This window comes from Rana temporaria, chromosome 6 (assembly GCF_905171775.1).
Source record: "Rana temporaria chromosome 6, aRanTem1.1, whole genome shotgun sequence".
NCBI classification, from domain to species: Eukaryota; Metazoa; Chordata; class Amphibia; order Anura; family Ranidae; genus Rana; species Rana temporaria.
The window spans coordinates 15,799,046-15,813,209 of record NC_053494.1 but is presented as its reverse complement, the minus strand read 5'-3'; the positions used below and the strand labels follow the sequence as shown (position 1 = coordinate 15,813,209).

At 48.0% G+C, this 14,164-nt stretch overlaps 1 protein-coding gene across 1 annotated transcript in view; it reads left to right on the top strand.

Moving 5' to 3' along the window:
• WDR90 (WD repeat domain 90) overlaps nucleotides 1-14,164 on the top strand; it is a 71,427-nt gene that overhangs the window by 33,139 nt on the left and 24,124 nt on the right. Inside the window, exons 24-27 of the mRNA XM_040356311.1 lie at nucleotides 4,121-4,249; nucleotides 11,780-11,913; nucleotides 12,752-12,828; nucleotides 12,921-13,049. Coding sequence (XP_040212245.1) covers nucleotides 4,121-4,249; nucleotides 11,780-11,913; nucleotides 12,752-12,828; nucleotides 12,921-13,049 — 469 coding nt within the window. The remainder of the gene's footprint in view (nucleotides 1-4,120; nucleotides 4,250-11,779; nucleotides 11,914-12,751; nucleotides 12,829-12,920; nucleotides 13,050-14,164) is intronic.

The window sequence follows — 14,164 nt, the reverse complement described above, 5'->3', positions numbered from 1 at the left end:
ACGACAGTATTCCCCTGGGCAGGGGCCCTCTAATGCCAAGCAGTATCGACGGCCTCCTGCAAAAGCAAACTTCGGCTTCAACAGCAAATCACAAGGACAGGCTGTTAGAGGCAAAAGGCAGTGGTTTCGCAAACCAGCAAAACCAGCCCCCAAGCCAACCTTATGAAGGGGCGCCCCCACCCACGAAGGTGGGGGGAAGGCTGCGACTCTTTTCAGAGATTTGGGAAGCCAGCATTCCCGACGAATGGGTACGGTCTTCCGTGGCCACAGGCTACAAATTAGATTTCCTAAGGTTTCCTCCTCCTCATTTCCAGGAGTCGAGGATTCCAAACGATCCGCCTCGGATTCCGGCCAGTCCTGGAACAGGGGCTGGGTTTCTACTCCAACCTATTCATCATCCCAAAATCCAATGGAGATGTCAGGCCAATTTTGGACCTAAAGATGGTAAATGCATATCTAAAGATCCGCTCATTTCGGATGGAATCCGTGCGGTCAGCAGCTGCCACACTCCAGAAGGACGACTTCATGGCGTCCATAGACATAAAGGATGCCTACCTTCATGTTCCAATTTATCAGCCACATCAAAGATATCTACGCTTCATGGTGGCTTCGCGTCACTTCCAATTCGTGGCGCTTCCCTTCGGGTTGGCTACGGCCCCCCGGGTGTTCACGAAGGTCCTAGCTCCGATCCTAGCCAAGCTAAGGATCCAAGGGGTCACGATCCTAGCATACCTGGACGACCTCCTAGTCATAGACCACTCGTCTCCCGGCTTGGAGCGAGCAGTGGCCCTCACGGTCCAATACCTCGAGAGGTTCGGCTGGGTCCTAAATCGAGAAAAGTCAGCTTTCCAGCCCACAAGGCAGTTGGAATATCTCGGCATGAGATTAGACACAGAACAACAAGGAGTGTTCCTACCTCTGAGGAAGGTAAAAGCCATCAAGGAATTAATCCTACTGGTTCTAAGCAAGAAAGAACCGACTATTCGCCTATGTATGAGGTTACTAGGCAAGATGGTGGCCACGTTCGAGGCGGTACCATACGCCCAGAGCCACACTCGCATCCTACAGGCAGCCATCCTGTCAGCATGGAGCAGGAGGCCACAGGCCTTGGATATCCCGTTGCCGCTCTTATCAAGAGTCCGACAAAGTCTGTGTTGGTGGTTAGACCCTCAGAATCTACTGAAGGGGAAGTCTTTCAGCCCAGTGGCTTGGAAGATAGTGACCACAGACGCCAGCCTGACGGGCTGGGGAGCAATTTTGGATGGTTGCACTCGCCAAGGTACTTGGGCAAAGCCAGAGAAGCAGTTGCCCATCAACATCTTGGAGCTCAGAGCTGCTCGACTAGCCCTCAGGGCTTGGACGTCAAAATTGCAGGGGTTCCCGGTGAGAATTCAATCAGACAATGCCACGGCCGTGGCATACATAAATCACCAAGGGGGAACCAGGAGTCAAGCCGCTCAGAGAGAGGTGAGCTTGATTCTCCTATGGGCAGAGGCGCATGTGCCCTGCATATCGGCAATATTCATTCCAGGAGTGGACAACTTTCAGGCGGACTTCTTAAGCCGCCAGACTCTATGGCCGGGGGAATGGTCTCTGCATCCACAAGTCTTTCAAGCACTCTGCCAAAGATGGGGAGTGCCGAACGTGGATATCATGGCATCGAGACTCAACAAGAAACTAGACAGGTTCATATCCCGCTCAAGGGATCCGATGGCCTGCGGAACCGATGCGTTGGTTTGCCCTTGGCATCAGTTCAAACTTCTTTATGCGTTTCCCCCGCTCCAGTTACTACCCCGCCTGCTGCGCAGGATCCGGGTGGAACACATACCAGTCATCCTGGTAGCTCCAGCATGGCCCAGAAGGGCATGGTACTCACTCATCCTAAAGATGGTAGTGGGAGACCCTTGGACTCTTCCTCTACGGCCAGACCTGCTATCGCAAGGTCCGATCCTCCACCCTGCCTTACGGCATCTAAATTTGACGGCCTGGAAGCTGAATCCCTGATTCTCAGGGGTAGAGGTCTGTCTCAGAAAGTAGTCTCTACCCTAATCAGAGCCAGGAAACCGGTCTCTAGGGTGATTTATTACAGGGTCTGGAAGGCCTATGTAGGCTGGTGTGAGTCCAAGCGATGGCTTTCTCGCAAATTTACCATCGATAGAGTATTAAGTTTTCTCCAGCTAGGAGTGGATAAAGGATTGGCATTAAGCACAATCAAAGGACAGATTTCTGCTCTGTCAGTGTGGTTTCAGCGGCCGCTGGCCACCCACTCGCTGGTTAAGACCTTCCTTCAAGGGGTCTTACGTATTAGACCTCCAGTTAAATCCCCGCTTTGTCCGTGGGATTTAAATCTTGTTCTGTCAAGTTTACAGAAACAACCGTTTGAGCCGTTGGCTGAAATTCCTTTGGTTCTACTGACAAGGAAGTTAGTATTTTTGGTTGCCATAGTTTCCGCAAGAAGAGTTTCGGAGCTAGCGGCCTTATCCTGTAAGGAACCATATCTTGTTTTTCATAAGGACAGGGTCGTTCTCCGCCCTCATCCTTCCTTCCTACCGAAGGTCATATCCAGTTTTCATTTGAACCAGGATTTGGTATTACCATCCTTCTTCCCTAAACCTACTTCCAGAAAGGAAGGGTTGCTGCATACCTTGGATATTGTCAGGGCCATGAAGGCCTATCTTAAAGCTACAAAGAAGATCCGGAAAACAGATGTGCTGTTCATTCTACCGGATGGGCCCAAGAAGGGGCAGGCAGCTGCAAAGTCCACCATTTCTAGGTGGATTAAGCAATTAATCACTCAGGCCTACGGCTTGAAAGGGTTGCCTCCTCCAGTATCATTAAAGGCTCATTCTACTAGAGCCATGGGCGCCTCCTGGGCAGCACACCACCAGATCTCTATGGCTCAAGTTTGCAAGGCGGCAACCTGGTCTTCTGTCCACACGTTTACAAAATTCTACAAGTTGGACGTAAGAAGGAATACTGATACTGCCTTCGGGCAGGCAGTGCTGCAGGCTGCAGTTTGAGACCCTCGGATTCCGGGGGCTCCTCTTTTTTGAGTTAAATTTAAAATTTAAAATTATTTTTCTCAACTAAGTTGGATTTATTATGATTTGAGTATATCTCTAAATTAAATCCTTTTGTCTTGGAGATGTTCTCCCTCCCCTCATTGTAAGCATTGCTTTGGGACATCCCATATAGTAATGAATGCCGCTCTGTGTCCCGTGATGTACGATAAAGAAAAAGAGATTTTTAATACAGCTTACCTGTAAAATCTTTTTCTTGGAGTACATCACGGGACACAGAGCTCCCACCCCTCTTTTTTGAGGACCATTTTGGGAGGCATACTGCTTGCTACAAAACTGAGGTACTCCTCCTATGGGAGGGGGTTATATAGGGAGGGGCATTTCCTGTTTGAGATTGCCAGTGTCTACACCTGAAGGTACTCCATATAACCCATATAGTAATGAATGCCGCTCTGTGTCCCGTGATGTACTCCAAGAAAAAGATTTTACAGGTAAGCTGTATTAAAAATCTCTTTTTTTCGGCATGAAAAAAAACAACGTTTTTCGGCATGTAGAAAAAATGACGTTTTTCCAACGTCCTCATTAAAACGACGTTGCCCACACACCATCGTTTTAAAAAAAAAAAGCTCTACCAAAGCGTGGTGACGTACAACACGTACAACGGCACTATAAAGGGGAAGTTCCATTCGGATGACACCACCCTTTGGGCTGCTTTAGCTGATTTTGTGTTAGTAAAAGACCATTCGCGCTTTTCTGTCTGTTACAGCGCAATGAATGTGCTTACTCCATTATGAACGGTAGTTTTACCAGAACGAGCGCTCCCGTCCCATAACTTGCTTCTGAGCATGCGTGGGTTTTTAACGTCGTTTTAGCCCACACACGATCATTTTTTACAACCAGAAAAACGACATCGTTTCAAACGTCGTTAAAAAATGCAGCATGCTCGAAAAAAAAATGTTGTCGTTTTTCAGAAGCCGAAAAATTATGTGACACGTGATAATTTTGAATGACATTTTTTTTAAAACAACGTTTTTTTCATGCCAAAAAATGATCGTGTGTACGCGGCATTATAACCATGAATTCATTTTACTTTTGTTCAGGTTTCACAAGCGCACAAGCAGTACTGCTCCACACTGGCCCTGAGCGAGGATGACAAGTACCTGCTGACAGCAGGAGATAGAATCATCAAAGTGTGGGACCATGGGTCGCCTGGAACCTCCCGCCCACAGGTAACGCCCATACTTATAATGGGATTGTTTTACTGGATTTCCTTTTTACAGTTTGTTATGCATTTTTTAGTAGGTTTCCCTCTTGTACCATTTTTTTGCACCCAAGCCCCCCTCCCCCCCCCCCCCCCCCCGTTTTTCTTTTTTTTTTTTCTTGTTCATTTGCACTCAAGCAGATGTTCTTATTGTCAATATTCAAGCATACAGCACAGAGCTGGCAGGACAGAATTCAATGCAAGTACAGATTTGTCCCAGTGTTGCAGCAACACGGCTCTACAGAACAGCAGGCATTTGCATTAGCACACAAAATCTTTTTATTTAACATTTATGCTTGTTCATTATTTTATGTCATCATTTTCACATTCGGGATGTGTTCAAATAAAAAAATTCTGCATGGAGAGCACATTTAGTTGTCAAAAGCCTTCAATCGTGATGTGTTATTTTTATACACTTTTAAAAGGCCTGTCCCAGAAGCCCTCATAGCTCCCAACTGTCCCGGGTTTTGAGGGACTGTCCCTGATTTGGAGCAATGTCCCTCCTCCCTTCTCATTTTGGTCTGATCTATATAGTTGTGTATATAAAATGCACTTTCTTTATCGTACATCACGGGACACAGAGCGGCATTCATTACTATATGGGTTATATGGAGTACCTTCAGGTGTTGACACTGGCAATCTTCAAACAGGAAATGCCCCTCCCTATATAACCCCCTCCCATAGGAGGAGTACCTCAGTTTTTACGCCAGTGTCTTAGGTGTTGGTCATGGTTTAGCTTGCCTCCACATCCTTGGGATTAAGGTGGGCTAACCGGTTCTGTCCAAAGGCCTCAGTGCTAAAGTGGTCAGTAACCGGACCCCAAACCATTGGGGTATAGCCCATAATGCTTTCTGTCACAGAGAGCTGGACCCTGGGCCCAGAACCTAGAAACCTTTGGGGGCCTAATGTTTCGGTTGCCAGGGTGCTATATGGGCCCAGGACAGTGGATCCTTCATAGGAACCCAGGGCCTGAAGGTCTAGACAGCCCCACGGAGATGGGGGAAGATTGGACCTCTTGCTGTGCAAAGTCCTGCGGCATGGAGCAGGTAAGTGAAAGGAAAAACTTGCGGAACTTGGTTCGCAGCAGGTTTTGTCTGGGGGAAGGTCACAGCGGGACATGCCTATGGTTTATGCGCTGCATCTGGCAAGGTGAGTCACATATCTTAAAGATAGGATGACTATATATATGTGTATAATCCCCATAATTGTGACCTCCCTGGTAGTATTGCAACTGGTGCTAGTAGCATTGAAAAGGGCCTGTGTGTATAGTGACAATTCTCTTAAGAGAAGCCCCTGGGAATCTATTGAGGTTTCTTATGTAAAGGGAGTGAATGCTCTTACCTGCAAGCCTGCTCAGAGAGGTCCAGGCGGTTGCTGCAGACAGATCAGTGCCGCTCTATGGATCCTGGCCTGTACGGCAGGATCAGCCTCTGACCTCCTCGTGTGGGCCTCCCCCCCCCCCCCCCCGCGGCGGGCGCGCGCGCGCGTCCCCGTGATATGGGCGCAATTTCGCGCCGTTTTTCTGAAGGGGAAGGGCGGGCCCGTAGGTAAAAGGAAGGGGCGGCCCTTCCAAAAGAGTTCCCAGCTCAGTGATGTGTTGGAACTGAGAGAGGAGGACAGAGCGGCAGAGTGGGGCGCCGAGGACACACAGTGGCCAAAGAAAAGTATTACAGTCTGCAAACAGACTGTCTTTCACCCTAAAGATAGGGTTTCTTTTTTCTTTTTTCTTTTCAGCAGTTTTTATTGGCAAATACTACTAAAGGGGGACAGAATGGTTTTTCTTTCTTTGGTTTAAAAAAAAAAAAAAAAAAAAAAAAAAAAGCCAAGATTAATAAGGAAAGGCATTTTTTCCCCAGAAAGGGTTTGTGGGCAACAACTATTTATTTTCCCAAAACACCATTAAGTAGCGGGCGTACCTCGGTATTGTACCATGGCATCTGGTTCGGAGGGTACAAAAGGTGGGGATTCCCCCAGAGGGTCCGGGGTCTCGGACAAAGTCTTACCGCTACTTTCCCCAGAAGGAGCCTTGGTGAGACCATCGGGATCTGAGGCTGGAGCTGGCACGGGTCAGTCCAACCCTAGGATGGTCACGGACGAGGTACTGTCCACCTCTCTAAAAGAGATGGAAAAAAGAGTGGAAAAAATGATAGCCAAGGCTATGCGGGGCAGAAAACGGAATAGATCTCCGTCGCCCGAGCGTGAACCCTCAGACGAGGAGGTCCCTTCCGCAGAGGAATGGGAAGACCTCTTGGACAAGGACCAAGTAGGTTCAGGGATCGAGGATCCGGGTACGGAGGAGTCTGGCGCAGCCTCCCAAGGGGAGAGCTGGTGGGTTCAAGTTTTAACAGACTTGGTCCATAGGACGTTTAACTTGCCAGTACCAGATCTCCAAGTATCAACGGTCTCAGCTTTAGGCTCACTAAGAGCGCCTCAAACCAATGCGGTTTTTCCGATCCATCCTCTACTAGAGGAAGTTATGTTCCAAGATTGGGCCAAGCCAGATAGAATCTTTGTACCACCAAAGAGATTCTCTGCCTTATATCCTATGGAAGAGAAATTTTCCAAGAGATGGGCAGCCCCGGCTGTAGACGCAGCCATCTCATGTGTTAACAAGTCTTTAACATGCCCTGTAGAAAACATACAGGTGTTCAAGGATCCGGTTGATAAACGCTTGGAAACGCTACTGAAGACCTCCTTCACTACTGCAAGGGCAGTAGTGCAGCCAGCTGTGGCTGCAATTGGGGTTGCGCAAGCATTATCGGATCAAGCTAAGCAGATGCTTAAACTTATTCCTGCCCAGCAGGCAGAAGAATTTTCGGACGTCCCTAGGGCCATACGATTTACGGTAGATGCGATTAAGGATTCGATCCAGCAAGCGTCACGCCTATCATTATCCCTTATCCATATGAGAAGACTCTTATGGTTAAAGAGCTGGGAGGCAGAGCCCCCATGCAAGAAGCTCCTGGTAGGGTTTCCCTTCCATGGAGGACGACTCTTCGGAGAAGACCTGGACAAATACATCCAGACCATTTCAAGCGGAAAAAGTACTCTTTTGCCCACCAAGAGGAAGTTTCGGGGGCCTGCGTTTAAACGACAGTACTCCCCTGGGCAGGGGCCCTCCAATACCAAACAGTATCGACGGCCTCCTGCGAAAGCAAATTTTAACAAGTCGCAGGGACAGGCCGGCGCAGGCAAGAAGCAGTGGTTTCGCAAGCCAGCAAAGCCAGCCCCCAAGCCGGCCTTATGAAGGGGCGCCCCCACCCTCGAAGGTGGGGGGAAGACTGCGTCTCTTTACAGAGGTTTGGGAGACCAGCATTCCCGACAAATGGGTACGGTCCTCCGTGGCTACAGGCTACAAACTAGACTTCCTAAAGTTTCCTCCTCCTCATTTTCAGGAGTCAAGAGTACCAAACGATCCCAAGAAGGGAGCCGCATTAATAGCGGCATTGAATCATCTACTCTCTCAGGAGGTAATAGTAGAGGTACCAGTCCAAGAACAGGGGCTAGGTTTCTACTCCAACCTATTCATTATCCCAAAGCCCAACGGCGATGTCAGGCCAATTTTGGACTTAAAAATGGTAAATGCATACCTAAAGGTCCGCTCATTTCGGATGGAATCCGTGCGGTCAGCAGTTGCCGCACTTCAGAAGGACGATTTTATGGCATCCATAGACATAAAGGATGCTTACCTTCATGTTCCAGTTTACCAGCCACATCAAAGATTTCTACGCTTCTCGGTGGCTCTACGTCATTTCCAATTCATGGCGCTTCCCTTCGGGTTAGCTACGGCCCCCCGGGTATTCACGAAGGTCCTAGCTCCAATCCTAGCCAATCTAAGGATTCAAGGGGTCACAATCCTAGCATACCTGGACGACCTCCTAGTCATAGATCACTCGTCTCCTGGCTTGAAACAAGCAGTGGCCCTCACAGTCCAGTACCTCGAGAGGTTCGGCTGGGTCCTAAATCAAGAAAAATCAGTATTCCAGCCCGCAAGGCAGTTGGAATATCTCGGCATGAGATTAGACACAGAACAACAGAGGGTGTTTCTGCCTCTGATAAAAGTCAAAGCCATCAAGGAATTAATTCTACTGGTTCTAAGCAAGAAGGAACCAACGGTTCGCCTATGTATGAGGTTACTAGGCAAGATGGTGGCCACATTCGAGGCGGTACCGTACGCCCAGAGCCACACTCGCATCCTCCAGGCAGCCATTCTGTCAGCCTGGAGCAGGAGGCCACAGGCCTTAGATATCCCTTTGCCGCTCTCATCAAGAGTCCGACAAAGTCTGTGTTGGTGGTTAGACCCTCAGAATCTACTGAAGGGGAAGTCTTTCAGCCCAGTGGCTTGGAAGATAGTAACCACAGACGCCAGCCTAACAGGCTGGGGAGCAATTTTGGATGGTTGCACTCGCCAAGGAACTTGGGCAAAGCCAGAGAAGCAATTGCCCATCAACATCTTGGAGCTCAGAGCAGCTCGACTAGCCCTCAGGGCTTGGACGTCCAAGTTGCAGGGGTTCCCGGTGAGAATTCAATCGGACAATGCCACAGCAGTGGCATACATAAATCACCAAGGGGGAACCAAGAGTCAAGCCGCTCAGAGAGAGGTGAGCTTGATTCTCCTATGGGCAGAAGCTCATGTGCCCTGCATATCGGCGATATTTATTCCAGGAGTGGACAACCTTCAGGCGGACTTTTTAAGTCGCCAGACTCTGTTGCCGGGGGAATGGTCTCTACATCCACAGGTCTTTCAGACACTCTGCCAGAGATGGGGAGTGCCGGACGTGGACGTCATGGCATCAAGACTCAACAAGAAACTAGACAGGTTCATATCCCGCTCAAGGGATCCGATGGCCTGCGGAACCGATGCGCTGGTTTGCCCTTGGCATCAGTTCAGACTACTTTATGCATTTCCCCCGCTCCAGTTACTACCCCGCCTGCTGCGCAGGATCAGGGTGGAGCACATACCAGTCATCCTGGTAGCTCCAGCATGGCCCAGAAGGGCATGGTATTCACTAATCCTAAAGATGGTAGTGGGAGACCCTTGGACTCTTCCTCTACGGCCAGACCTGCTATCACAAGGTCCGATCCTCCACCCTGCCTTACGGCATCTAAATTTGACGGCCTGGAAGCTGAATCCCTGATTCTCAGGGGTAGAGGTCTGTCTCAGAAAGTAATCTCTACCCTAATCAGAGCCAGGAAACCGGTCTCTAGGGTGATTTATTACAGGGTCTGGAAGGCCTATGTAGGCTGGGGTGAGTCCAAGCGATGGCTTTCTCGCAAATTCACCATTGATAGAGTTTTAAGTTTTCTCCAGCTAGGAGTGGATAAAGGATTGGCATTAAGCACAATCAAAGGACAGATTTCTGCTCTGTCAGTGTGGTTTCAGCGGCCGCTGGCCACCCACTCGCTGGTTAAGACCTTCCTTCAAGGGGTCTTACGTATTAAACCTCCAGTTAAATCCCCGCTTTGCCCGTGGGATTTAAACCTTGTTCTGTCAAGTTTACAGAAACAACCGTTTGAGCCGTTGGCTGAAATTCCTTTGGTTTTACTGACAAGGAAGTTAGTATTTTTGGTCGCCATAGTTTCCGCAAGAAGAGTATCGGAACTGGCGGCCTTATCCTGTAAGGAACCATATCTTATTTTTCATAAGGACAGGGTCGTTCTCCGCCCTCATCCTGCCTTCCTACCGAAGGTTGTATCCAGTTTTCATTTGAACCAGGATTTGGTATTACCATCCTTCTTCCCTAAACCTACTTCCAGAAAGGAAGGGTTGCTGCATACCTTGGATATCGTCAGGGCCATGAAGGCCTATCTTAAAGCTACAGAGAAAATCCGAAAAACAGATGTGCTGTTTATTCTACCAGATGGGCCCAAGAAGGGGCAGGCAGCTGCAAAGTCCACCATTTCTAGGTGGATTAAACAATTAATCACTCAGGCCTACGGCTTGAAAGGGTTGCCTCCTCCAGTATCATTAAAGGCTCATTCTACTAGGGCCATGGGCGCCTCCTGGGCAGCACACCACCAGATCTCTATGGCTCAAGTTTGCAAGGCGGCAACCTGGTCTTCTGTCCACACGTTTACAAAATTCTACCAGTTGGACGTGAGAAGGAATACTGATACTGCCTTCGGGCAGGCAGTGCTGCAGGCTGCAGTTTGAGACCCTCGGATTCCGGGGGCTCCTCTTTTTTGAGTTAAATTTAAAAAATTTAAGATTATTTTTCTCAACTAAGTTGGATTTATTATGATTTGAGTATTTCTCTAAATTAAATCCTTTGTCTTGGAGATGTTCTCCCTCCCCTCATTGTGAGCATTGCTTTGGGACATCCCATATAGTAATGAATGCCGCTCTGTGTCCCGTGATGTACGATAAAGAAAAAGGGATTTTTAATACAGCTTACCTGTAAAATCCTTTTCTTGGAGTACATCACGGGACACAGAGCTCCCACCCCTCTTTTTTGAGGACCATTTTGGGAGGCATACTGCTTGCTACAAAACTGAGGTACTCCTCCTATGGGAGGGGGTTATATAGGGAGGGGCATTTCCTGTTTGAAGATTGCCAGTGTCAACACCTGAAGGTACTCCATATAACCCATATAGTAATGAATGCCGCTCTGTGTCCCGTGATGTACTCCAAGAAAAGGATTTTACAGGTAAGCTGTATTAAAAATCCCTTTTTTTATCTTTCAAAAAGATTTTCCCAGTGCTAAACCTCTCCCTCCTTCTTGGGCTCAGTGAGGGCATCGGGAGCTGTTGGTCCCTGGTGCTGTCATTCAAATGCAGTGACGACTGTGTGTGGCAATAAAGTACACAGTGTGGCTCGGGGATAGAGCCTGCACAAGTAATCCCCTAGAACAGGGGTAGGGTGACCACGTGTCCCGGATTGCCCGGGACAGTCCCGCATTTTGCAGGTCTGTCCCAGGCACCTGAATGAAACTGACACAGTCACCCGCCCCCAAAAAAGGCCGCCACATCACCGCTTTACTCACTGACAGTACTTGTCCTGGTCGGGAATGGCTGGAGGAGTAAAATCCTCACCCCCTGCTTGTGATTGGAGAAATCATAAATCCCCACCCCTCTTGTGTCCAATCACTGTTCTGTGATTCATTACAGCACAAGCTGATTTTTGGGAAGGGGGGGTGTCCCTGAATGGTAGTTTGGAAACATGGTCACCATAAACAGGGGGTCTCAAACTGGCGGGCCTTTAGCTGATGCGAAACTACAAGTCCCATCATGTCTCTGCCTGTCCTTGAGAAGAGTCGTGCTAAAGGGGTGTGACTGTTACTTGGCTCTGCAAGCACAGAGCTCTGCAGTGTGAGTGCAGGAAACTGCATTGTCACTGAGATAAAAAAAAAAAAGGGTATTTTTAAAGGCGTTTTTAAGCAAACCTCATACAGGACTATGAAGAGGTAAAAAGATGTGGGGCTTTAAATATAGTTTAATTTTTGTTTTTCAGGCATTGTATGACTACATTCATTGGATTGTGTGCAATTTTCCTTTTTAGGTGTTTATCGGTCACTCGGAGCCAGTACAACAGGTGGACTTCTCTCCTGACCAGCAGACGGTCATCTCTGCCGGAGACGCCATATTTATCTGGGATTTTGAGGCGGCTCCAGATCCTGACGCCCCAGATCTTTGGTAAATTTTGAATTCATCTTTTCATTCTTTTAATTCTCATCTGAGTGTTCAGTGACTGTTTGGCTAAATACATTCCAGGTGCATCTAAGCTGGAGCTGTGCACAGCTTGTTTTCTTTACAAAGCAGACACAGCCTGAGTAGAAAGGCCTGTCCAGAGTTGGCACGCTACAGAGAAGAACTCTCTGTGTGGAAGAATCGCTCTGCAAAGATCTGACACACTCCTTGCTGAGTTGGAACTGGAGCTCTCCAATCAGCGGGGAGCATGAGCTTTAACCACTTCTCACTGCATATGTTCGGGCGGGGTGGGCGCAGCGGCGCGATCTCGATGCAGGAGGGCTCTGTAATTGTCCCTTCTGATCACATGACGGCCGTGTCCAATCGCAGCCATCATGTGATGTAAACAGAGAGCCGGTTGCTAGGCGATCGGCTCTCCTCTCCTCACGCATTAGTTCTCGGTGAGGAGAGGAGAGCGGATCGCTGCAGCCGGCTGATGATCCGTGTGCATGAGCTGTTTTTTTACAGCTTTTTACACACTGATCACCAGCATAGTAACACAATTGTAACAAAGTTTAACCGCTCAGGGCGTATTAATGAGGGAACGGCTGACTCCTGTTTCTCTGTATTAAGTCTTCCCTGTAGGCCTGTACCCTTGTGATCTCAGATGATCCTCTTGGTATTCAGGCCCTTATAGGTCTACCTTCTCTCGAACTCCAAAATTGTGTGTTGTGTTTGTGTGTTTTTTGTTGTTTTGTGTTTTTTTTGCTCCAATTTTGGATGTGTTGCACTCCCCTACAATAACTATATGGCTAATGCCACAAATATGTCTTTTTATCCTCAGCTCTGCTCCATGTCTGCCTTCTGTCCATCAGTCAGGCCCAGTTTACAATCTGCCCAGGACTCTCCATTCCAGCTCTGGTTAGTGGACCATAGATTAGTAGATTAAGACATTTTTTGATTCGTGATATTTTTTTACTGATAAGAAAATAAACCTCTTTGTGGAATTCCAGATTTGACAGACCAAAGAAGAGACTCCACGTACATTTCCAGTGGGATGCCACGTGATAGGGCACCTCGGCCCTGTATTTCCTCACCTCCTCGGCTGGACATCAGCCCGGTGCAACGAGTGGAGACTGCAGGTCAGGAGACCTCAAATCTTTTTTTCCAAAGAGGACCTGTCCCTTTTTGAATTTTTATCTTCTTAATTAGCCAGTGTGATACAAGTTGTGACATTTGACTTGCCAGAAATTGATTATTTTTAAAGTATGGGTTTGTTTTTTTGTTTTTGCTGTTTTTATACTTGGGTGGATGCTGCATCTGTGCCCCGCCGCCTCTGTACTCAGAACCGAGCAATCCAACATCGCAGATGGCTCTGTTTTCACAAATCCCCAAGCGGAGAGCTGCTGCCTGTCAATCAGTTATTTTTTTTATTAATGACGGCTTAAACAAGCTTTATAAATTGTTGACTGTTAAAGAGGAAGTATGGGTGTTACTTCCTCTTTTTTTCCCTGCAAAGGTAAAGCATAATGGGCTACTATGCATCGCCCTGAGGCGATTCAGTTCGCATGTGCAACGCTATATAAGTTACTTACTCACTCACTCATAGTAGCCCATTATGTGACACTTACCTGCAGTAGAAACCCGTGATGTCCCCGTCTTCCTCGTCGCTGGCAGCGAGCGTCCATTGTTCACCCCTCTTCCTTCCTTCCGGGAGCCGCGAACTCCGGCTCCATGACTGGCCGGAGTCGCGTGACGTCACTCCCGCACATGGGAGCCACCTTTAACGGCATGACTCGAGCTAGAAACAGCACAGCGTGCCCTTTCTAACTCCGCCGCATGCACAGAAGAAATCGCCGTACGGCGATTTGCAAATATCTCCTAGACCGTGCAGGTCTGGGAGATATTTCGAGCACCTACAGGTAAGCCTTTAATCTAGGCTTACCTGTAGGTTTAAAGTGGTTGTAAAGGGTGTGCAACCACTTTAAACAGATATTGAGAAGAGAGGACTGCAGATAAAGGAGGATTTGTTTCATCTCTGTGTATGACCTGAGGCCAGTCACTTCATTATATGTAAGGGTTTACAACCACTTTTACAGAAGATGTCCATCTTGAGTCTAAATAAAAACTTAGAAATTGGTAATCTGATAGTGGTGTGTGTGTGTGTATGTGTGTGTGTATATGTATGTATGTATGTATGTATGTATGTGTGTATATATATATATATATATATATATATATATATATATATATATAT